This window comes from Canis lupus, chromosome 23, assembly GCF_011100685.1.
Source record: "Canis lupus familiaris isolate Mischka breed German Shepherd chromosome 23, alternate assembly UU_Cfam_GSD_1.0, whole genome shotgun sequence".
Classification (NCBI taxonomy): Eukaryota; Metazoa; Chordata; class Mammalia; order Carnivora; family Canidae; genus Canis; species Canis lupus.
The window spans coordinates 34,933,177-34,958,879 of record NC_049244.1 but is presented as its reverse complement, the minus strand read 5'-3'; the positions used below and the strand labels follow the sequence as shown (position 1 = coordinate 34,958,879).

The 25,703-nt window shown below is 38.5% G+C and overlaps 1 protein-coding gene across 1 annotated transcript in view; it reads right to left on the bottom strand.

Annotated features, from left to right (window-relative positions):
• ARMC8 (armadillo repeat containing 8) overlaps nucleotides 1–18,964 on the bottom strand; it is a 111,199-nt gene extending 92,235 nt beyond the window's left edge. The window contains exon 1 of the mRNA XM_038571002.1: nucleotides 18,671–18,964. Within this exon, the coding sequence (XP_038426930.1) occupies nucleotides 18,671–18,715 (45 nt within the window). The 5' untranslated portion in view covers nucleotides 18,716–18,964. The remainder of the gene's footprint in view (nucleotides 1–18,670) is intronic.
• Between the last annotated feature and the right edge of the window lie 6,739 nt (nucleotides 18,965–25,703).

The window sequence follows — 25,703 nt, the reverse complement described above, 5'->3', positions numbered from 1 at the left end:
AGTAATCAAAACAGCATGGTAATGGCACAAAAATAGACATATAGATAAAGAAAACAGAACAGAGAGCCCAGAAATAAACCCAATTACATATGGTCAATTAACTTATAAAAAAGGAACCAAGAATATACAGTGGAAAAGGACAGTTTCTAAATTATGTTGGAAAATAAATAAATAAATAAATAATGTTGGGAAAGCTGAATAGCTACAATGCAAAATAATAAAACTGGACTACTATTTTACACTGTATATAAAAGCAAATTTAAATAGATTAAAAACTTAAACATACAATTTAAAACCATAGAACTCGGGATCCCTAGGTGGTGCAGCGGTTTGGCGCCTGCCTTTGGCCCAGGGCGTGATTCTGGAGACCCGGGATCGAATCCCATGTCAGGCTCCCGGTGCATGGAGCCTGCTTCTCCCTCTGCCTGTGTCTCTGCCTCTCTCTCTCTCTGTGTGACTATCATAAATTAAAAACAAAAACAAAAACAAAAAAAACCCATAGAACTCCTAGAAGAAAACACAGGCAGTAAGCTCCCTGCCAATGGTCTTAGCAATGTTTTTCAGAGGACTCCAAAGGCAACAGAAACAAAAGCAAAAGTAAACAAATGTGAGTATATCATACTAAAAAGCTTCTGCACAGCAAAAGAAACCATCAACAATGGGCAGCCTGGGTGGCTCAGCGGTTTAGTGCCGCCTTCAGCCCAGGGCGTGATCCTGGAGACCCGGGATTGAGTCCTGCATAAGACTCCCTGCATGGAGCCTGCTTCTCCCTCTCCCTCTGCCTCTCTCTTTGTGTCTCTCATGAATACATAAATAAAATCTTAAAAAAAAAAAAAAGGAAAGAAAGAAACCATCAACAAAACAAAAAGGCAGACTACTAAATGAGAGAAGATACATGCAAATCATATATCCCATCAGGGGTTAATATATAATATATACAAAGAACTCATACAACTCAGTAACAATCCAATTAAAACATGGGTAGAGGATCTGAATAGACATTTTTCTAAGAATATATATAGATGGCCAACAGGCATATGAAAAGATGCTCAAAATCATTAATTATCAGGAAAATGCAAATCAAAACTACAATGAGATATCACCTTACAGCTGTAATAATCTAATTATTCAGATAGAATGGCTAGAAAAAAAAAAAACCACAAGAAATAACAAATACTGGCAAGGATGTGGAGAAAAGGGAATTCTCGTTCACTGCTGGGAATGTAAACTGGTGCAGGCACTATGGAAAATGGTATAAAAGTTCCTCAAAAAACTACAAATAGAACTACCACATAATCTAGCAAGTCCACGATGGAGTATCTAGCTGAAAAAAACAAAACACTAATTCAGAAAGATATATGCAACCCTATATTCATTACAGCATTATTTATAATAGGCAAGGTATGAAAAAAAAACCCTAACTGTCCATTAATGTACTAACGGATAAAGAAGATGTAGCATGTATAAGTGACCCTTAAACAAGGGTTTGAATTTCAGACGTTCACTTATGTGTAGATATTTTTTTTTACTTATGTGTATTTTTATGACTTAAATATTTTGTCTCTAGCTTATTTTATTGTAAGAATATAGTATATATATATAAAAGAATATAGTATATAACATATACAGTATATGTGATATTTGGCTGTTTATGTTATTAGTAAGTCTTCTGTTCAAAAATAGGCTAGTAGTGGGCAGCCCTGGTGGCTTGGTGGTTTAGCGTTGCCTTCAGCCCAAGGTGTGATCCTGGAGATCCGGAATTGAGTCCCACGTCAGGCTCCCTGCATGGAGCCTGCTTCTCCCTCTGCCTGTGTCTCTGCCTCTCTCTCTCTCTGTCTCTAATAAATAAATAAAATCTTAAAAAAAAAAAAAATAGGCTAGTAGTAGTTAAGTTTGTGAGGCATCAAAAGTTGTATGTGGATTTTTAACTGCCTAGGGGGATATCAGTGTCCTAATCTTCATGTTGTTCAAGGGTCAACAGTACATGCTATGTATGTAATATGTACATATTACTCAGACATAAAAGAGAATGAAATCATGGCATTTGTAACTACATGGATGGTATTACTCTAAATGAGGTAAGTCAAATAATTCATGTTTTCACTAATATGTGGAATCTTAAAACAGACAAAATAAAATCCATACTCATAGAAAGGAGAGATTAATTGGGGGATGGGGGGTGGGGGTGGCAGCAGGCCAATTGGGTGAAGGGAATCAATAAACACACAGTTCCAGTAATAAAATATATATCATGGAAGGTAATGTACAGCATGGAGCATGGGGAAGAGTGAATTAACACTGTATTAACTTTGTGAGGTGAGAGATGGTAGATAACTAGACATATTTTGGTGACCATGTCACAATGCATAGAAATGTCAAATCATTATGTTGTACACCTAAAACTAATATAATACTGTATGCCAGTTATACCTCAGTAAATGAAAATAAATAAATCCCTGCCATTTGAAAAATACACATTCTTTTTTTTTTTTTTTTTTTTAATTTATTTATTCAGAGAGAGAGAGAGAGACTGAGAGGCAGAGACACAGGCAGAGGGAGAAGCGGGCTCCATGCAGGGAGCCTGACGCGGGACTCGATCCTGGGTCTCCAGGATCAGACCCCAGGCTGCAGGCGGCACTAAACCGCTGCGCCACCAGCGGTGCCCCGAAAAATACACATTCTTAAGAAAGGGTTTTGAATACCAAATTACTAAATTCCAGATTTGCCATGTATGGGATTAACTTAAAAATTAAGTGATATACAAATGTTCAGCTGCTGGGGCAGCTGAGTGGCTCAGTTGGTTAAGCATCTGCCCTTGGCTCAGGTCATGATCTCAGTCCTGGAACTGAGCCCCACCATCTACCTCTCCTGCCTTCCCCACCCCCAAGCTCTCTCACTCTCTCTCAAGTAAGTACATAAAATCTTAAAAAAAAAAAAAGTGTTCAACTGCTGTTCTAAACCTTGAAGTAAGAAAATGAGTTTATTAGAAAATGAAGTGTTAATAAGAAAATATCAAACTATTTTATTTATTTCATTTGGCAATGAAGTCTTGCCATATGTACATTTCATTAAAATATAATGTTCTTTAGGGACAACCTGGGTGGCTCAGCAGTTGGGCACCTACCTTCGGTCCAGGGCAAGATCCTGGAGTCCCGGGATCAAGTCCCGCATCAGGCTCCCTGCATGGAGCCTGCTTCTCCCTCTGCCTTTGTCTCTGCCTCTCTCTCTTTCTCTCTTGTGAATAAATAAATAAAATCTTAAAAAAAAATAATGTTCTTTATTTCTAACATACTCAAGCATTGTGTGGTAGACAGAACACATGATCTGGCATTTGAAGACTTGGGTTTGAGTTCTCATTCTACTACTTACTAGCTTTGTGACTTAGGGGAAAAATAAAAATTTGAGACGGTTTCTTCAATTATAAAATGGTGATGTTACCACATAGAGTGTAAAACAAATGAGGGAACATACAGGAAAACTCCATGTAAGAGTACCATCCAAATACTGATTTCAAGGAAATTCTATGTTTGTACAAAAAAGATAACTGATTTAACAAGTGTACTAATGACTCTCTTGGTTATTTATATTCATGATTAAAGCCTAATTATTCAGATAGATACTTTTCTTTTTGTTTTTCCAAAGGTATCTTTTCTTATTGGATACGCTTTTTCCCAGAGCAAGCTTAGTACTTAGCAAGAAATAAATATGCACCTGAGTGCTAAACTTTAAAATCTAAACTTTCATTATTTGAGATTTTAAAAAACCACTAACAATGTACAAAAGTAATAATGTGTGAATTTTTTATAATTATGTAACTATAGGTGTTATCAAGGGCTCAGAATTATAAAATCAGTTTAAGAATACCAATGTATAGTACAAGAAATAACTGATATATAGTGTCTTCTCTCCCATATAATCAACCCAGAAGCAGAGGGAGGTAGTTTTATAATACCAGACAAATGTTTAGTTTGTTACAGTTTATAAAACATTTTCAAATCTATTTTCTTACTATATGATGTTTAGAAACTAAAAAGAACAGTTGTCAATGGGAAATTCTGACCCCTAAGAAATGAATGTTTATTTTTTTATTTTTTTTTTAAGATTTTATTTATTTATCATGAGAGACACAGAGAGAGAGGCAGAGACACAGGCAGAGGGAGAAGCAGGCTCCCTGCAGGGAGCCCAACGTGGGACTCGATCCTGGGTCTCCAGGATCACACCCTGGGCTGCAGGTGGCACTAAACCACTGTGCCACCAGGGCTGCCCAGAAAAGAATGTTTAAATTAGTAACTGCCAATCAAAATTTAATATCTCAATTATTCCTCAAATTATTAGGAACTTCAAGATAAAATTGTTCATAATGCTCATCATTCAGCATTATAAGGATAAATCCTGGTTTTGGGGAGAGATGAAAGAAAACACAACTAAAAATTAAGAATGTTTGAATTCTATGAAGATTGCATTTAAAACCTATTTCAGGCTGAAATTCAACATGTGAATTTCGCTCATTTATCAGGCAGTAAGCTAGATGTTGGTAAGAGATAAATTATCCCTTACCTTAAGGCATTCAAAGCACAGAAACGAAATAAAGATATATGTAACTTATAAGTGTAACTTATAATACAGGATAAATGTAGTAAGTGAATACAATATAAAAAGAAAATTGAAAATCTAATTAAGTACTAAAATTAGGAGTGGAATGGGAGGTGTTATCTACAATCTGAAATACTAGTATCATTTTGGTAGGTGAAAAATGGAGGAAAAAAGACAAGGACTGTAGGTACGGAGCAGAATACATGCGCAATGTGGTTGCTTGAGAAATGCAATTTAGTATTGTAATGATATAGTATGCACTTGGGAATCCAAAACAAAGCTGAAGTTGTACCCTTTAATCCAGTCAACAAATATTTAAACAACTATGCAGACATTTTTGTTCTAGGTAATGAACAAAGACACCCCTCTGCCCCTGACAGGCCACCTTTGCAGACCTTTACATTTCAGCAAGGAGAGAAGGACAAAAAGCAGTAAATGTAATAGACAAATAAGATATTAGAGGACTATACCTGCTACAGGGGAAAATGTTTAATAGCACATTTATTTCCATGTCCTTATACTATACACTCTTATAAGCTAGGGGAGGGAAAAGGGCAGGAGAGAAAAAGGGAGGTACACTTAAGATACACTACTCAGAAAGTCCCATGCGTTCAGCGGTTATAAACAGGAACAGCACTATTCTCTAAGATACATGTTATAAATTCACATAAGTGATGACAGCAGGTACTACTGATATCTAGGTGGACAAGGACTAAGAAAGATGGCTGGATGTTCTGCAATGCATGGGACAACGGACCCACATGTAAAAGACTTTACACTATGCAGTTGTATAGGCCAAAGTAAAATTTTAAAAATATTCTGAGCCTAGAATCTATTTCACATATAAACACGAAATACATTTTGTATTTTACAGTACAATCATTTTCCCAAGAATGCAACTGGCATATGAATAAGGAAAAAGTTATACTTTGTCTTGTTAGGAACCAAAAATTGTTCATTTCAAAAGTTACATAAAACACCATCACTTATTGTATTTAAGTAACTGTTACATTCTAGCTATATCAGCCTGGAGTGTAGCATTCACATTCACAGCCAAATTTGTATACCTACAAATATATCACTACTGGTAATCACTTCTTTCTTATAGTAGTACCTGAGTACTACTCAAATTATATCATTTCCTTCTTTTTCTCCCTTAATACGACCTGGGACATAATGCCAACTCGTTATTTTCTAAAAAAGATTTTATTTGAGAGCAAGAGAGAGCACAAGCAGGAGAGGGGCAGGGAAAAGCAGATTCCCTGCTGAGTCAGGAGCCCAACCCAGGAGTTCCATCCCAGAACCCCAGAATCATGACCATGGAACCAAAGGCAGATGTTTGACTGAGCCACCCAGGCGCCCACAATGGCAACTCTTTAAAAGGAACATATGAGGGGCACCTGGGTGGCTCAGTTAAGCAATTGACTCCTGATTCTGGATCAGGTCATGAACTCAGGATCCTGAGATCGAGCCCTGTTGTAAGGCTATGCATTGGGCCTGGAGCCAGTTTGGGATTATCTCGCCCTCTACCTCTCTCTCCCCTCTCCCATCCCCTCACTCGAGCTATGAATGAATGAACGAACGGAGAATACATAAATAAAATCTTTAAAAATAACTAAAAGTAACATGGGAGAACAGTTAACTTATCTATGAATTTCACTTCAGGATAGCCAAGGAGGCACTACAAATTAGTGTTGGGGGCCATCAACTGAACTAGCTCTTAACGTTCCAGTCAACTGGAGGCACCAGAATCTTATCCATTCCCCAAATAATGTGAAACCAAAATTTGATTTTCTGACCCCTCCAAAACTCTCAGTCCAAAAAAATGCTTTCTTTTCTCATTCTGACAATTTTTGGAAATGCCAAATAAGTTCAGTCACAAATTCTCAATTATTCATTTTAAAGCTCATGACATTTGATATGTTTGTAGTTGTCCCTAAAGAGAGTAGGGCTGCCACGTCCAGAATATCAGAAATCAATACTCTGAGGATTAATTTGAGAGAGAGACCGTGCACATGAGCATGCACAGTGGGGAGGGGTAGAGGGAAAGGAAGAAAGTGTCCAAAGCAGACTCAGTGCTGAGTGCAGAGCTGTTACAGGGCTCAATCTCATGACCCTGAGATCATGACCTAAGCTGAAACCAAGAGTTGGACGCTTAACTGACTGCACCACCCAGGTGCCCCCGAAATCAATACTTTTTTAAAGTATTTTACTAAACTGTACCCTAATTTCAAATCATATGCCTCTCCCTTTATTCTGGTTGTGTTCTGGAGAGATAAATTCACAAAATCCTAAATATTGCCTCACCATTGCTTTAAGAGTTTTGGTGATACACAGTATTCCTCTGCCAGACAGTTTATTTCACTATTAAATTAACTGCTAGAGAATTCTTTCCTAATTTTGAGGGCAAAATAAATCTGCCCATCTGGGACAATACAAAAAAATAAAATCATCAGGGCCACCTGGGTGGCTCAGCGGTTCAGTGTCTGCTTTCGGCTCAGGGCATGATCCTGGAATCCTGGGATCAAGTCCCACATCGGGCTCCCTGCATGGAGCCTGCTTCTCCCTCTGCCTATGTCTCTTTCTGTCTCTCTCATGAATAAATAAATAAAATCTTTAAAAAATAAGTTAATTAAATAAAATCATCAACAAAGTCTGATCTTTTCCTTGCAGGTAGCTACCATGAGCTTCCTATGTATTCCAATATTCCCACCAGCCTCCAAAATAAAGAAAAATGAGAAGAAAATGCCCAAGTACTATTTAAAACCCAAGATTTGGTGTTTTGTTGTTTTTCTTTTACTTTTTGAATTCTGGTAAACTTCTGCCCCATTAGAACTCAATCATATTCTCATTCAAATTCTTTCAGACCTGTCACATTGGTTTTTTGCAACTATTTTTACCTTTTACTTGTTTTATCATGGGATTCATACCTTGGTGTTTCTAGAGGTTCATAGCATCCTCTATCTCCATATTAAGCAAAGCCCTAATTTCTGCAGCCTCTAGCTACTTTGGAAGGTTTCTAAAATGGCACTTCAGCTTGACTGGACCCTATACGCATAGAATATAATAATATAATAATATAATTATGACAACTGAGACTCTTAGAATACAATCAGCTTTATTTATTTTTAATTTTTTAAAAAGATTTTATTTATTCAGGACAGACATACTGAGAGAGAGAGAGGCAGAGATACAGGCAGAAGGACAAGCAGGCTCCCTGCAGGGAGTCCGATGCAGGACTCAATCCCAGGACTCTGGGATCATGCCCTGAGCTGAAGGCAGATGCTCAACCACTGAGTCACCCAGGCATCCCTACAATCAGCTTTAAATTTCACAAACACAATCATGAAAATACTTAAATACATAATTTTTAAATTTAATCTACCTGGATAAGAGGCAACCCTGAACTCTCAATAAATAACACTGAAAATCAGACTTTACATATTAAGGAAACACTTGAAAACAGTAAATCAGGGCTCAGAGTTCCAAAATTCTAAAATGTAAGGCTGTGCACACAGTTTTGTTTTGTTTTTATTTTTTTTGTTTTGTTTTGTTTTTAATTAGGTGTTTGAATATATGGCTCTGACACTTTATATAATAGGATATGACAGTGGGTAAGTCTGCCTCTCTAGTTCTCAGTTTTCCCCAATTAAAAAAAAAAAAAATGGCAAGAATGAACTAAAGTTCATCTGCAGATTTCTTCCAAAAACTCCGTAATTCACACTCATATAAAGAGGGTTTTTTATTTTCATAATTTAAAAGCCAGAGCAAGCTAGATTAATAGGGATATGAAGAGTAGCCTTTACTTTTTCTGTAGTGAATTTTTAATGTAATAAAATATTAGGGCAGCCCAGGTGGCTCAGTGGTTTAGCACCGCCTTCAGTCCAGGGCATGCATGATCCCAGAGACTTGGGATTGAGTCCCACGTCGGGCTCCCTGCATGGGGCCTGCTTCTCCCTCTGCCTGTGTCTCTGCCTCTCTCTCTCTCTCTGTCTCTATAAATAAAAAAAATAAATAAATAAAATAAAATAAAATTAAATTAAATTAAATTAAAATAAAATAATAAAATAAAATAAAATAAAATATAAAATAATAAAATAAAATAAAATAAATAAAATAAAATAAAATATAAAATAAAATAATAAATAAAATAAAATATTATTATAGCTTCTGTGTAATATCAACAATTGCTATAAACATACTTTGGTGGTTGCAAGAACTGGAAGCAATTTAGCATTCATGCCTCTTTCTAATCAGGTACTGAAATGTTTATCCTTTTAAAACACGGTCAAATCACAAGGAGTTGTTTGGGTTTGGATGATCTTTAAGGTTCCTTCCTACTATTAAATTCTATTCACTTACTCTTCAATATAGCAGGGAATGTCTAAAGATTGAGGGCCAAGAAGAGATCCTTCCAGACGGAGTAAAGAACTAAGTAAGGTACAAAGCAGAATATGGAAGTCCAAGGAGACAAAGGTCTAGGGCATAGGAATGACAAGGATTGTGATCAGTTTTACAAATATTGAGATGCTCTCTGGGTTCGCTGAGGTTCTTTTAAATGCCTCCCAAGATGGTAAGATAGCTCAGGAAACCCACTAGAATGTATTCAAATGCTTGCTTCTCAATCTTGACAGAACAAGAGTGAGGCTATTCAGACATGGGTGGACCACAAGAATAGTTTAAATTATTACTCAAGATTGAAATCATATAATGACTTAGAGATCCTGGGTACCATCTTTCATGGTACACCTTGTAACTGGTAGTGTCCAGAGTAGCTGTCTCCTGATTTTTTAAAAAGGACTTATTTGCTTCAGATTCTTAGAGACAGTGAATATCATTGCATCGGAGCTATCCATGGTGCTTGACTCAGACTCAGCCCACCGCTTCAACAATTGGTACATTAGCTTTCCTACTATAGTACCACTAAGGATCTGTCTGACCTATCACCCACACTGTGCCTGTGACAATCATGCCACTATCACCAGCCACTTGTAATCTCTGTCTATTCTGTTTTGCCTGTGCCCAGCCCCCCCAAGTGTCTTACTTTGTGGATTTCCAGCTGACCTACCCTTTTCCCCCAGGCCTGCTACACCATCTACTATACAAAGCCATTTCTGTAAAGGTAGTGCACCTTATAGATCACTACATATTCTGGGCAAAAGATCACGGTTCTTCAGAGCCAAGTCTCCACATGATACATGACATGAATTTCAAAACATTATTATTGTTACAATTTTTACATTCAAAAATGAATGCAAATGACCTCTAAATTTTGCTATATATGTTTTTGAGACTGACTTTGGAATTAGTAAAAAAAAAAAAAAAAAAAAAAAGGAATTATTAACTCAAGATTGATGTGTAGGTTTCAAGGAATCATAAACCACTTGAAATTCTGTGATTCTTTAAACAGATGCACGTTTTTCTGGGGACAAGGGTGTTGAGACTCTTAGCCTTAATAAGTCAGAACCACTGATCAGTATGGAGATGACTCCCAAATAATGATCACCCCAGGCTTATGCACTAGATCTTTATGTGTGTGGTACAACAAATACATGTGGTCTTTGTCCCAGTTCCTGGCACAAAGCTATTAAAACTCTTGGGACTTCCTAAGTGATAGGAGTGTCTCTGGTTATTCATAAAGATTCCCCTTTGAGCACACTGAGTTTATGCTAATGAACAATTAGGCTAGGGCCTCAAGAGAGCCTCAGGATAAGACTGGTAACCAGAAAGACCATGTGATTAGAGGGTTGGAACTTCCATTCCAACCCAGCAATTTCTGGGAAGGGGAAAAATGGTGTGTGAGGGGAGGAAAGGGAGTGCTGGTGATTAAAGCTCAATAAAATCTGACAAGTTTCTGGGCTGGTGAATGTATCCATGTCCTGGGAGGGTATCATACCCCAATTCCATGGGGACAGAAGTTCTTGCATTTGGGACATGTCTGGATCTTCATGTATCTCATCATCTGGCTGCTCATCTGTATCATTTGTAATAAACTGGGAAACATAAGTGAAGGTTTTCCTGAGCTTTGTGAACCATTCTAACAAATTACCGAAACCAAGGAGGGCATTGTGAGAACCTCTGATTTATAGCTGATCAGCCAGAGGCACAGAAGAACAACCTGGACTTAGAACGGGTGTCTTGTAGGACTGAACCCTTTACCTGTGGGATCTATCAGGTCAGGCAGACAGTGTCAGAATTGAGTTAAATTGTAAGACACCTGGCTGGGGTCCTTGAAGAACTAGAGAATTACTTGGTGGTATAGAAAACACTCCAGAATATCCAACTGCCTATTGGACAGCTCTAAAACAGGAATATCCAGAAAACACTGCAAACTCAGCATGTCTAAAATGAAATTTATTTTTCCTCCTTACTTCCTAACATGCTCCTCTCCCAATCCTCAGTACACAATACTACATAGTTGTAAAGGTAAAAATCCTGTCAATCATGTTTGATTATGATCATAACTCTTTTCTTCATTCCCCTTATACAATTAGTGACCACATATAACTTTTTGAAAGCCTAATAAATTCTTAAAACTCCTGTAGTGAAAGAATCTCATGTACTATAATAATTTTGCAGATGGTAAAGACCACCAAATATTAATAGATTGTATGAGCCGGAAACTTTTCCCAATGGACCACAACTTTTCATGTTCATGAGGCAGCATGATATTCCCTTATCATTCCCCCCTCCTCCAATTAACTATATTATGAATATACTGGAGAATATAGCTAACTCATTATTCTTCTGATTTTATAGAAAGAGGATCAGTTTTCCTTTATCAAAGTGACAAGTTGGGGATGTTTCTGCAAAACAGCTCTTATTTGGAATAGCTTTCAATCCTATCTAAATAGTCCCAGGGATCATAGGACCACTGCTCAGCAAAGGCAGCTGTTCTCCAGTTTCCAGAAAGTAAGAGGAATATTTCTTTGTCAGTAACTCCATATCTTTACCCAGAAACCAATATGACAGATGGCACTGCAAAGCAATTGCCAAATCAGAAATAAAAAAGATACAAGTCAAAACCATTGAAATTCCTGGCTCCCAGCACTATTTTGAAATTCTTAATGAGAATGGGAGGACACAGGAGCTAGATCTCCATTGAAATAGAAAGACCCTACATGAAAGTGTTTCTAACTCTTTGTAAAGCTTAAAAGACTCCTTGAGCACTCAATGTCTAAATTCAGGTGGCAATCTTCCCTTAAAGAGACAACCTTATGCCTGGAAACAAACAATGATCATCTCCCATTCCTCACACATTGCCAGTAAAGACTTGGAAGTTCATACCGCTAAATTCCTTTTAGGAACACCTCCTAACATATCCTGAGCTTCCTCATGCTTTGTGGAGTGAATTAATGACAAAATTTAAAATGCATTGACCAGATTTTGCTTTGCATTTATTACTAAAAACCAAGAGGCTAAATTCATGCTTATTGTATAGCTGGCCTTAACTTCACATAAAAATTCTTCCTATTGTCAGTTGTCCATGTTAAGAGAACAAATCAATATGCAGCCTAAGTCCAACAAATGCTTATAATTACCAAGGACAGAACAAAATCAACGAATACCCTGAATCAGACTTGGAATACCCTGTATAGTTCTACTAGCTGCTTGTCAAAAAGGCATAATGGCACTAAGAATACATTGTTAAAGAAGACAACTAAAATTAATAGATGCCTTAGCTGTCTACAGCAGCCTACAATGCTATGCAATAAAATTTTATTACTTTGCCTCTCTCAAATCATTACAAAGTGACCACAGTAAAATGCGATCATCCTCTTAACAGAGTCTTTCACAAAGATAAATTTTCATTTTGGTTAAGTCCACTTACTAATTTTTAATTTAAAAAAAATTTTTTAAATAGGTCATGTTTTTGTTATTATGTCTAAGACTTCTTCACTAAGCCCAAGGTTCTGCAGATTTTCTCTTGTTTATTCTACAAGTTTCACTTAATGTCTTACAATTGAATCTATGATCCATTTTGAATTAATTTTTGTATGCTGTGTGAAGTTGAGATCAAAGTTTATTTTTTAATCTATAGTTACAGAGGATGAAAAGATATTCTACAGACTTGGGAGAAAATAAAAAAAGTTTATTTTTTAATCTATAGTTATATAGAGGATTGAAAAGATAATCCACAGACTTGGTAGAAAATATTTGCTAAGCACCTGTCTGACAAAGGACTCATACCTAGAATCTATAAAGAGCTTTCAAAACTCAACAGTTAAAAAACAAACAGTACAATTAGAAAGGGGGCAAAAGGATATGAAGAAATACGTCACTAAAGTATTTCTCATATTCAATGATATGAATGGCATATAAGTAATGGAAATATTTTTGACACTACTTGTCATTAGAGAAATACAAATTAAGACCATGGTAAGTTATCACTACATATCTACTTAGAATAGATAAAGCAAAAAATGACTTCCAAATGCTAGTTGAGGGTACAGAGAAACTGGATCTCTCATACATTACTGATGGGAATGTAAAATAGTATATCCACTCTAGAAAAGTGCTAGTTTAAGAACTAAACATACATTTACCATATAACCTAGTAATTATACTCCTGGGCACTAATCTTAGAAATATGAAAAGTTATGATCACACAATAACCTGTATATGATTGTTCACTGCAGGTTATAACAGGCAAAAACTGGGAATAACCAAAATGTGTAACAGGTTTATAGCTAAAATATGACATCCATACCACGGAATACTACTTAGCAGTAAAAGGAACAAACTACTGATACACACAACTTGGATGGATCTCAAGAGCATTATGTTGAGTGACAAAAGTCAATCTCAAATGGTCACATACTGTATTTATGTAACATTACAGAACATGACAAAATTACAGAGGTGGAAATTAGGTGTTACCAGGGGTTAGAGATAGTGGGCAGAGGGTGTAGGTAGGTTTGAGGTAGCATAAGGGAGATTTTTGTGATGATAGACTAATTCTTTATCTTGATTGTGGTGTTGGCTACACTGTACACATAATAAAATGATAAAGAACTATATACGTACTTTTACCAATATCAACTTCCTGTTTTTGATATTGTACTATAGTTATACATAAATGAAACTAACAAGGGAAACTGGGCAAAGCATGCACAGGATCTCTCTGTACTATCTTTGCAACTTCCCATGAATCTATAATTACTTCAGAATAAAAAGTTTTAAACAATCAATGTGAAATCATCCAAGAGTTGGGAAATATGGGAGAATTTATAAATTTGTTGAAAAGGGTAAGGCAAACCAAAGTGCAAACCAAAGATGGCTAGGGATGATCACCGTGTGGCCTAGAAAGATAGCAGGAGGGCAACCCGGGTGGTTCAGCGGTTTAGCGCCGCCTTCAGTGCAGGGCATGACCCTGGAGACCTCGGATCATGGAGCCTGTTTCTCCTCTGCCTGTGTCTCTGCTTCTCTCTCTCTCTCTCTTTCTCTCTCTCTCTGTCTCTGTCTCATTAATAAATAAAAAAAATCTTAAAAAAAAAAAAAAGATAGCCAGAGAGTTTGTTCAAATCCCCAAAATAGATAGTTCAACCAAACATTTACTGAATACCTAGTATATGCAAGACATGGTGCTATAAATACCAGTGGGGTTAAGAAAAAGGTCAAGCACTTACCTCTGAATTAATTTACTAAGAACAATTATTAAAGGCCTCAGGGCTTCTGCAAAAGCAGTTTCCTTTGCCCAGAACACTCTACTGTTTTTCTAGTTAATTCTTAACCATCCCTAAACTCTCGGTTCATTATCACTTCTTAAGGGAAATCCTCCCTAGCTCTCCTCGTGGCCCTCAATATCAGGTTCCTCTACTACATGGTCATACACCACCCTATATTTTTCATTCATAACACTAATCATCATTCACAATTAAAGAACTGTGTAATGATTTGATATCTATACTCATTAGGCTAAAATTTCCAAAGGGCAGAGATAGGTCTGTGCAGCTCACCACTGTATTCCCAAACCCAGCGCCATGCCTGGCAAATGACAGAAGTTCAAAATATATTACATGAATGAATCCGTACAAAGCTATAATTCATATGTACAAATGAGTAGGCAGACAAGAAGTTACTGGGTTTGGAAGAATCCAAGATTACTTAAATCTGGGAAAGACAGTTTATATGGGATAGATGGTTCATGCAGAAAATAAAGAATCTTACATCCAAAGTGAACAGGATTATCAGCCTTTCATCAATAGGAACCTACCAAAGAACTGAAACAGGAAAGCAGTATGTCCAATGTCTTCTATAGGAAAATTACTGTAGAGAATGGACTTGTACTGAAAGGTTAAGACATAAGGAGCGGTAAAAGTAATTCTGAGGACACTGTGGTAGTGCAGGCACAAAAATGATATGAGAGGGTGGCCATGGGAACAGCCAGATGTCTGAAACACTAAGAGCCAAAAGAACTTAAGGACTGATTAGATACAGGACCATGAAAGGGGGGGAAGAGCCAAAGATAATTCAAGAGGTTTAACGGTGACTGATCAATGAAAGACAGTACCATTAATAGAAATGGAAAGTCTCAATTAAGTACTCTTGGGAGAAGGGAATGTGCTTTGTTAGAAGTCTCAGGTAAGACATGAACAGACATTTCTCCAAAGAAGACATATAAATAGACAACAGACACATGATCACTCGGCATCAGGCAAATACAAATCGAAACCACAATGAGATACCACCTCACACCAGTCAGAATGGCTAAAATAAATAAAGTCAGGAAATGACAGATGTTGGCGAGGATGCAGAAAAGGGGGAACCCTCTTACACTGTTGGTAGTAATGCAAACTGGTACAGCCACTCTGGAAAACAGTAGGAAGGCTCCTCAAAAATTTGAAAATAGAGCTACCCTATGACCCAGCAATTGCACTGCTGGGTATTTATTTACCCCAAAGATACAAATGTAGTGATGTGAAGGGGCACCTGCACCCCAATATTTATAGCAGCAACGTCTACAATAGCCAAACTGTGGAAAGAGCCCAGATGTCCATCTACAGATGAATGGATAAAGAATGGCATATATACACACAATAGACTACTACTCAGTCATGAAAGAAAAGAAAGAAAAGAAAAAAAGAAAGAAAAGAAAGAAAGAAAGAAAGAAGAAAGAAAGAAAGAAAGAAAGAAAGAAAGAAAGAAAGAAAGAAAGAAAGAAAGAAAGAAAGAAAGAAAGAAAAAAGCCTGGCCATTTTCAACGATGTGGGTGGAACTAAAGGATATTAAGCTAAGTGCAGTAAGTCAATCAGAGAAAGACAATTATATGATCTCACTCATACCTAGAATTTAAGAAACAAAACAGGATCATAAGGAGGAAAGAGGAAAAAATAAAACAAGATGAAATCAGAGAGACAGACAAACCATAAAGAGATTCTTAATAAGAAACGAACTGTGAGTTGCTGGAGGGGAGAGGGACAGGGTGATGGGGTAACTGGGAGATGAATATTAATGAGGGCATGTAATGAGCGCTGGGTATTATATAAGACTGATGAATCTCTAACCGCTACCTCTGAAACCAATAATACAATTCAATAATTTATTTAAATTCAATGATAATTCATTGAATGATAATATAGATACTAATGGGAAAAAAATAGATACTAGAGGGAAAAAAAGTCTTAGGTAACATCCACGCAATTGAAGATGTGAGACTAGGTGGGAAAAAGTCAAGGTTGGCAAGGTAATCTATGAGTTGATCACAGTTAAGGTTGTAAGAGTGAAGAGATCTCTCATGGGGAGAAGGTACAAAGGGCCTTGAATGAAACCTTTAAAGGCATTTGATTTGCCCCTTGCTTGAACTATGTTTATTGGACTGTGGGCTCCTTCAGACTGTACGATCCCTGAGGGCATATCTGATCTCATCCTTGCATTCCCTAAAAGTATCCATTACAGTTTTGTACATAACTGGTGCACAGTAAGCAGCCTATATTAAAGGAATCAATTATTTCAAGGTAATTTCTGATTAATATTTCCTGTTCCACCTGCACTCTGTATTTCAAAAGGTTGTGCCACAGTGGTGTCTGATTTTCCAAGGCTCTGTAACTGGTGAACTGACAAACAAGGCATTGGGACTGTGAAAATAAATTAGCCTTCGGTGACATTAGAACTAAAGCAAATCCCCAGAAGAAGTAGGGAATACTCTTCAAGAAGTTTCTGCATAGAATTAAACAGGAGGGATCCCTGGGTGGTGCAGCGGTTTAGCGCCTGCCTTTGGCCCGGGGCGCGATCCTGGAGACCCGGGATCGAGTCCCACATCGGGCGCCCGGTGCATGGAGCCTGCTTCTCCCTCTGCCTGTGTCTCTGCCTCTCTCTCTCTGTGTGACTATCATAAAAAAAAAAAAAAAAAAAAGAATTAAACAGGAAATGTTTTTACTCAGGGAGTGAAACAAATGAAAATTTTCAACTGTAGACACGACACAAGTTAACAGTGTACAAAAAGTAAAGCTTCAGGTGAAATAAAGGATATACATGGGCAGCCCGGGTGGCTCAGCGGTTTAGTGCCACCTTCAGCCCAGGGCGTGATCCTGGGGACCTAGGATCGAGTCCCACATCGGGCTCCCTGCGTGGAGCCGCTTCTCCCTCTGCCTGTGTCTCTACCTCTCTCTCTGTCTCTCATGAATAAATAAATAAAACGTTAAAAAAAAAAAAAAAGGATAAACAAGATAATTAAAGGGAATTGAGGACAGTTGAGAGGCATACTTTAAAAAAAAAAAAAGAAACATGAGGGAAAAGTCATTCACCTGCTCTCCCACAAAATATTACAGAGGTAGAATAAAAGACAAACCTTAAAAAAAAAAAAAAAGGCGAACCTGATTCAATACCTAGATGAACAGTGTTTCCCCCATTGCTGTATAAAATAAGGAAAAGGACTGCTAAAACCCATCAGGAGGCAAATCTGCTGACAGCCCCCATCCCCCCAAATTAAATGATCTAGGTTCTGGTATGCCACAGCGTTCTAACCCTGAATCACAGCTAATGCCCTAAGGGCTTCCAGATAGGTGAATCAATGGGGGAAGTCAGGGGAGAGAAAAGAAATGCGCTGGAGTCACAGATTCTAGGAACCTGACAAATCGAAGCATCTGTAATCCAACCACCCTCTCAGAATCAGACAGCTTTCCCCAAGTCTAAAAGATGGCCAACCAGTCTTTGCCTATTTACAACAACAGCAGATGGACCATTGGTAGGTAAAGTGACTCTTGTCTGAGCTGGACAGCTCTAAATCGTAGTAAAAATCCTCTGGAGTTATTCCTCAGTAACTTTCACTCCGGGTCCTGGTTCTCAAGAGCCATAGAGTGAAAAGTGAAAGTTGTATTTCGGATTTAATTTGAAGAAAAAAACAAAACAGAACAAACAACTAGGTATTACTTCCTGGCGAGTCAATACATTCCCTTCTTTCAATAGTAGTAGGAAAATTTTAATTTTTTCTTTTTCTCAGCGTTTGACTCCCCTTAAAAGAAAAAGAAAAAAAAAAAAAAGTAATGCCAGGCACGGGTTCCTTTAGACTCGGAGCTGCGACCTCCAGAGCAGAGGGGCTCAAATAACTACACACGCTGCAGCTGACGTGAAATCCCCGTTGCCAAGAAGCAAGCGGTTCTAGCCCGAGCCTGGCCGCTCGCAGGCTGTGGGGGCCGAAGTGCCTGCACCCTCGTTGCCAACGCCGCGGGGGGGCTGGACGGGCGCTCCCTCCCAGGCCAGGAGCAAGCCCCGCGCCCCACAGGGTACCGCGCTCGGCCCGGAGAAGCGGCAACGCTAACAGGAAGGTTCAGCGAAGCACCTGGCAAGACCCAAGCCGAGCCGCCGGACCAGCCGCCCGTATGCCCAACCACCCCGTCCGCCAGAGGCCACCTGAGCAACGGCACCGGTGGGCGCTCCCGGAGTTGGACGTTTCTGGCTCGGTCGGGGTCCCGGTCTATTCCTCCCGCCCACCCTCTCTCTCCCCACGGCCCACAGCTGAGCCGGAAGCCACCCCAAGGGGTGGTGTTCCAGGAGGCACTCCATGTTTGGGGTGAGTGTTGCGGGCCGGCCCGAGCTCTCGAGCTGGCGGGCGGCTGCGGCTGCGGCGGTCACTCACCGAGAGGACGCTCATGCGGATTGGGGTCTCCAACAGGCACGCCATCTTGAGCCTTCCCACCCGGCTACGGCCGGTGCCGGCGCGGGGGCCGGCACTTTCGACAGGGAACTACTGGGCCAACGACAGGCACCTTCTGCGGAGAGACAGGCAGACAGACGAGAACACACCACACTCTAGGCACAGCTGAAGTACGACCAGGGCCCGCAGAGGGGAGAGAAAAGGAAAACCGCGCCAAGCGTCTCCTGACGAATCGTCTTCTCAGAAACGGCAGCTACTCTCAGCCTGGGTTAGAGGTGGGAGCGGGCAGCAGTTTCCGCATGCGCAAAGAAGATCTGCCGGCCCCACCTGCCGCTCGCGGTGGGCGGAGCCACAGGGGCGGGGTCTCGCTCTTGGAGCTGCAAACTTGACGGGCTGAGTCGTTACAATGCAGCTCACCTATTCACATGATAGAGACTAGTGTGTGGAGTCACATATGTAATTTGAAGTTCACGTTCCTATACATTATCTCGCTCCTTTGCAGCAGGTTCCTAGCGTGGTTATCGCCATTTTACAGATGAAGGGACTGTGGTCTCCGAACCAGGTCTTCGGCGTAATCTGCTCGACCCATTAATTCTGGTGTAGTGTTAAGAATAGATACTCTGGAGCCAGAACGCCTGGGTTAGTCTTTGCTACTTCACTTATCAGTTGCATTACGTCCAGCCAAGTTACTTAACCTCCCTATGCTTCAGCTTTCTCTTCTATAAAATAGGGGTTATGAGAACGGGAAACTAAAGGTCTTTAGAACATGACTGGAATGTAGAAAGCGTTATATATATGTTACTATTTCCTCAGTCTCTGAGTCAAATAGAAAAAAAGGGGGACAAATATCTGAGAATTAACACTAAAGCACTCTGATAACTGAAGCCAAATAAAAACATGCTTCTAATGATATTTTCTCATTAATTCAGCTTTCCCACTCCATGTGTGTGTCTATGGGTGTGGTGTGTATGTGTGTGTATAAAACAGCCCTGGACTTGGCTGGACAGGTTTCACCTTCCTGCTGTCTATAACCAGTCAGTTTTCATAGAGTGGTTGCAATAAGCCTGTTTCATTACTTGTTTTTTTCTATTTTTATGGCCACTCCTTAATCAGGCTGTTACTACCTCTCCCCTGCCCTAGAGCAATAGCCTTCCAACTGATCTTGTAGCCTCTAACCTTTTCACTTTGCTCCTCACTGCTTTCTATTCTAGAAAGTTCCCCTTAAGCCACTTTGCTTTTAGCAAAGCCCTACGTTAGAATCTGTTTTTGCTAACCAAAGAAACCCAAAGAGAATTTTTGCTTTTATGAAAAAAAGGTAGTGAATGAAAATAGCAGTGTGTGTTTTGCAGTGAGCCTTTATAAGGCACCTGTCAACCACAGGCAGCAGGGGAGAGTGGCATCCCCAAGCTCTTCCTCTGGGAACTACATTCAGCATCTCAGCATCAAGCCACCCATAGCTTTGAACTGTATCTGTGAGCATCTGTGCTTTATCTCCATTTATTTTGTACATCTGTTAGTAAGATATGGCCTAAGGTATCAGAAATGCCTAAAAGAGGTTATTTTTCAGCTCTGGGAAGGCTCAAAAATGTTTCCATATAAAGTTATGGTATTCCTTCTTCACTTTATGCCATTTTAGTTTAGAAAGTTTTAATAAGAACACCCTAGCATTAAACAGCATAAAGAAAAAACAAATGTATATGTATCTGTTAATATAGCTGTTTTGTGTCTTTAAATAAATTCTTAGATGTTAAAAAAAAAGAACACTCTAATTTTGCTTTGTGGGGGAAACCTGTACTTGGTTTTCAAATTTATTGTAGCCCTAATCATCCTTCCTCATGGCTCTGTCTTCCCAAACTGTTGAGTTTCTAGAAAGCAGGAATTTCACTTCAGATTTTTCCTTCTGCAGTATTCTCCAAACTTCAGTAATCTGCATACCACCCATGCAAACTTTGTCATCTGAACCTGGGTGTTGTTATTCACTCAGTATTTTTCTTTAAAGTCAATTTCAATTCATTAAATAGTTTAGCTTCATCCTAAACCATAAGAGTCTGTAAAATCAAGTTTTTGTGCTTATTTTTATTCTATTACATATTAACATGATAACTACAAAAAAGTTTACATGTCCACCTATCACCTAAAATCATGTCATATTCTGCATACTATAACATAGCAGAGCATAACCCTTGAACAGAGGATATAAAAGTATCGAATGAAATTTCAGCTGACATTTATATGACATTTATATTTATAGAGTTGTGATAGCTGTATTTATCCATGTTCACCCATTACCTCAAGCAATACATCCTCCAGGAAGCCCTTTTCCCAAGTATAAGTTAGGTGACCCCTTCCCCATGTTTTTATACATCATGTTCTTTTTTTTTAAGATTTTATTTATTTAGTCATGAGAGACACAGAGAGAGGCAGAGACATAGGCAGAGGAGCAGGCTCCTTGCAGGGAGCCCTATGTGGGGTTCAATCCTGGAACTCCAGGATCACGCCTTGAGTCCAAGGCAGACAGACGCTCAACTGCTGAGCCACCCAGGCATCCCTGCATCATGTTCTTGCCACTAACACAGTATCTCCAACAATATATTTTAATTTTTTGGTAATTGTTTACTTGTCTCCTCATTATACACTTCAGGGTAAGTACTAGGATTTTTATCTGCTAAGTCTTTTATCTCACTGCCTAGCGTAAAATAGTCCCTTAGTAAATGCTTATTGAATGAATTTTTTACTTAGTTTGGGCACCACCAAAGGCAGATCATGGGATAGTGATTTCAGTGCAGGTAGTTTATTTGAGAAGTGTTTCCAGAGAACAGAATTGATGGGTCAGGGAGTGTAAGAAAAGAAAGAAGGAAAAGTCAATATAAGGATCCATTATTGAAATCATTGCTTACTCCTTGAGGGCCTCTGAAAAATGTACAGAATGCTTCCCCAGATGTCCCTCTTGAAGTTGGAGCATTTATCCACTCTCCCATCCTGCATTGGTTGAGGATTTCCCCAGGGCTGGTAACTGTCCTGGATTGTACTTGTGCTCAGAAAAGAGAAGGCTTCCTTAATCTGGTATAGAAAAGCAGAATCTGTTGGCTTGCTTTTGGAGTGCAATACTGACAATATGAATCTGAGCTTGCAGCAGAACCATCATTACAACTGTGGCTGAAATCAGAGTGGACAGGAGATACGGAATGTGACTCAAAAAATCCAACACCTCTGCTATTCAGGCATTTCTGTTTTATTTCCAGAAAACTGACATAGCCATTTTACAGGAAAGAAGCATTGATTAGTAAACCTTTAAGCTTGAGGATCAGGATCTCATTTGTAGTTCAAATTTTGCTGCTAAATAACTGTAGGTTTACTCTTCAAAGCCAATTGATGAGTGGAAATTGAGGGGTAATAAGAAATTTTGATAAAACTTCCATGTAACAACAAGAAAACAGGCAACTGGCACCGTGGTGAGTGGGAAGAGGGAAATATCTACACTGACTTCCCTACAAACAGGAATGAAATTTCTTCCCATCCTTCCATGGCTCTTATCTCAGAGCAGTATTAATTTCTGAAAAAAACGGCAACGAAGTGTGAATTTAATAAGGAAAAATAGTAATACAAAATGAAAAGTAGCCAGAAAGAAATCTGAAAAGTACTTATAAATATCTAAATGCAACTGCCAGGTTAGATAAAGTCAAATTCTTGAAAGTAGAAACATACCTATGCAAAAGGAGGAAAGCATAAAGTGTAGAAGAATAGTTGTAAACCAAAAACTGAATGGCCTCCAAAGGAATTTAGAAGCAGCTTTAAAAGGATTTGACAATAGAGGAGAGTCTTTAGCTAGATCAAAAAGAGAAAATGTATCAATGGTGGTGCTGATGTGATATAGTTCAGTTTAACAGTCACTAACTGTGGGGTTACTTGTACACATATTTACTAGGGATTCAAAGTAGTGTAAAGACATGGTTCCCAACTTCAAGCAGGCAGAAATAAAAGTGAGACTCTGAGAGAGGTTCAATAATTTGTTTAAGTTTGCTCCGGGGTTGAATAAGAGGCTCAATCAATTTGAGCACAGGTTTCTCTTTCAAAATTCCTACCAGAGCCCTCACAGTCTCCTAGGACTCCACAGGCCTATCCTACATGGGACAACTAAGCACTCGCCTAAGCAACCAGCTAATTAAGCAAAATCTACAACGCCTTTGCATGGGAAATAATGCATTAGTAATTCATCAAATGTTTGGAAGGTACAAAATATGCATATGCATAAAGCAGGAGTAGTAAGGTATTAAAACAGTCTTTTATTAGAAATTACAGTAAAAAAAGAAAATGTTCTTTTTACAAGCAAATTTGGTAGAATTCCAACTTACAGATAAAGATGATGGAATTTGAAAGCCACCACACGACAACCATGTGAGTTATAATTGTTTGAAGCAAAAATCACCAAGGGATGCTTAAACTGATGAAAATATAGTGAAGAACAGGATATTTTATCCAGTCTCAAAGTATCTTCCCACAAATTACTAATGATAGTAGAGAAATTTGGTAGACACCAGTTTATTCAAGCAATTTTGATTAAAATCACCACTAATGAGTTAAATAGACACCACGATAGGATATACTGATAAGGTTATAGCATCACTTCCACAGTATTCCTGCCAAAAATGCATGAATGTAATGATGAGGAAACATCAGACAAATCCTAATTGAGGGATATTCTACAAAATAACACACTCATATCCTTTAAAATTGTCATGAAAAGCTGAAGAATTGTTCTAGGTTAAAGGAAACTAAAGTGACATGACAACCAAATGCAATTTGTGATTTAGGATTGAATCCTGGACAATGAAAAAAAAACATTTTTTCCCCTCTTGCCACAAAGGACATCAACAGGAAGGTTGGTGAAATTTGAACAAAATCTTTAGATGATTGCTAATCATTGCTAATATCTTGACTTTGATAATTATATTGTTGTTATAAAGAGAAAGCCCTGATCTCAGGAAATACCCAGTGAAGAATTTAAGTGTAAAAAATAAGGTAGTTGTGAATTAAGCAATTGTTTTTTCTTTAATAATGAAAAAAGAAATCATTTAGAGAGTTATTTTTTAAAAGAGGACCAAGGATCCTAGAAATGTATTCATGCAACAAAATATATATATATTAGGTACCCACTATGTGCCAGGCACAGTGCCCAGGAGTGGTAATATAATTATGAACAAGATAGATAACATTCCTTGTTCTCAAAAGCTTTCAGGCAAAAGATAAAGAGAGACAAGAAAATAAGTCATTAGAATGTAGAATAATAAGTAAAAGGGTATGGGGCTAAGGCAGCATCTAGGAAGGAAACTTCATGAGACCTGAAGTCCTTTTGGTGGAGGTGGCACCCCAAGCTCTGACCTGAAGTGTCAAGAAGAACAGACCAGGCAAATCCCTGAGTGTTACTCCACACAGAGCTTGGCTTGTCCATAAACCTTCATCCACTTGAAAAATTAAGACACCACTTCTCTGTATTTAGGTGTAGAAACACTGGTAGATCCTCTAAAACCAATGCAAAGACAAGAGCTCTACTTTCTATAAAATCAGCAGGTCTTCAGTTGGCTATACCCTCTTCTGGATTGCCTGGGTAATAAAAAGACACCTCCACCCTGAACAATGACGACCACTTTAGGCAGATGTGTTTGAAAATAAAGACTTGAAGATGACAGTTTAGGTAAGTAAATCCAATTTTTTTTTTTTTTTTTTTTACCATTTACAATACAGGAATGGAATCTGGAAGTTACCAAACTTGTAAACGAGAGATAGTGAAGGTGTTTTTTAAAATGAAATCAGAAAGTCCGGTGATATGTCTGACAAGTTTAAGATTCAGAGGCTAGAACCACAGAACTTTTATTCTTTTGTGATGTTTGCCTCTCTTAAGTTTTTTACCACCACACACTTGCTCTCTTCTTAGTTTTCCTGTAGGGTGTGCTGCCATCAGGTGGTGGTAGGTGTCAAAATCACCTCATTCAATTCTGAAATACAGATAGCAAGGATAAATGTTTTTCTTGATGTCTGTCACATTTTATTTATAAACAGACTTGAAAATTCATTGCTCAGCGATGCCTGGGTGGCTCAGTGGTTGAGCGTCTGCCTTTGGCTCAGGTCGTGATCCCTGGGGTTCTGGAATTGAGTCCCGCATCAGGCTGCCTGCAGGGAGCCTGTTTCTCCCTCTGCCTATGTCTCTGCCTCTCTGTGTCTCTCATAAATAAATAATTAAAATCTTAAAAAAAGAAAGAGAGAAAGAAAGAAAAAATTCATTGCTTAGATATCTCCATAGCTCACTCCTTTACTTCATGAAGGTTTCTGCTTAATGTCACCCATCAACATGGTCTTCTAGAATCACCCTATATGCATGAAATACCCTACTCCCCATCTCCGCATTTCCTATCCCGTCATTCTGCTCTATTTTTAATCATCCATCTTTTAAATATGGTTCTTTCTTCCTGTGTTCTTCATTTTTATTCAACTCTTATTTGGCTGGATTTCACTGTCAAGTCATTTTTTTCATCAAAAAGGGCCCCTGGGGTACTGTTTCCTTGGAATTCTTTTATGGCTAAACACATCTGCTCGTTGCCTTATACTTGAATGACAACTTGGCTGGTATAACATGTAGGAAAATAGAACCCATTCTAGGTATTTTAAGCAAAAAGATCACAACATTTTTGGAAGGGCTAAAGATGCAAACAAGGTGGGGGGGATATATTTTACTTGAGATCAGGAACAGTAGCAAGTTCACCATTACTGAAGGAGCTTGAGATGTTGAGCTACCACTATTATAGCTAGAGCCAGAAGAGAGCAAAAACAGCTTTTACCTATCTTCTCTCTTCTTGTTTCATTCAAGTGTTTCTCATTTGCAAAACAGAATCTGGACCTCAACTGGCAAGGAAGTTTAAGAAATGATGGTTTCTTAGTTCTAGCACCTGCAATGCATAGATGAGCAAAAACTAAAAATACACACACACACACAGAGAGGGAGGGAGTATTTTATCTATCT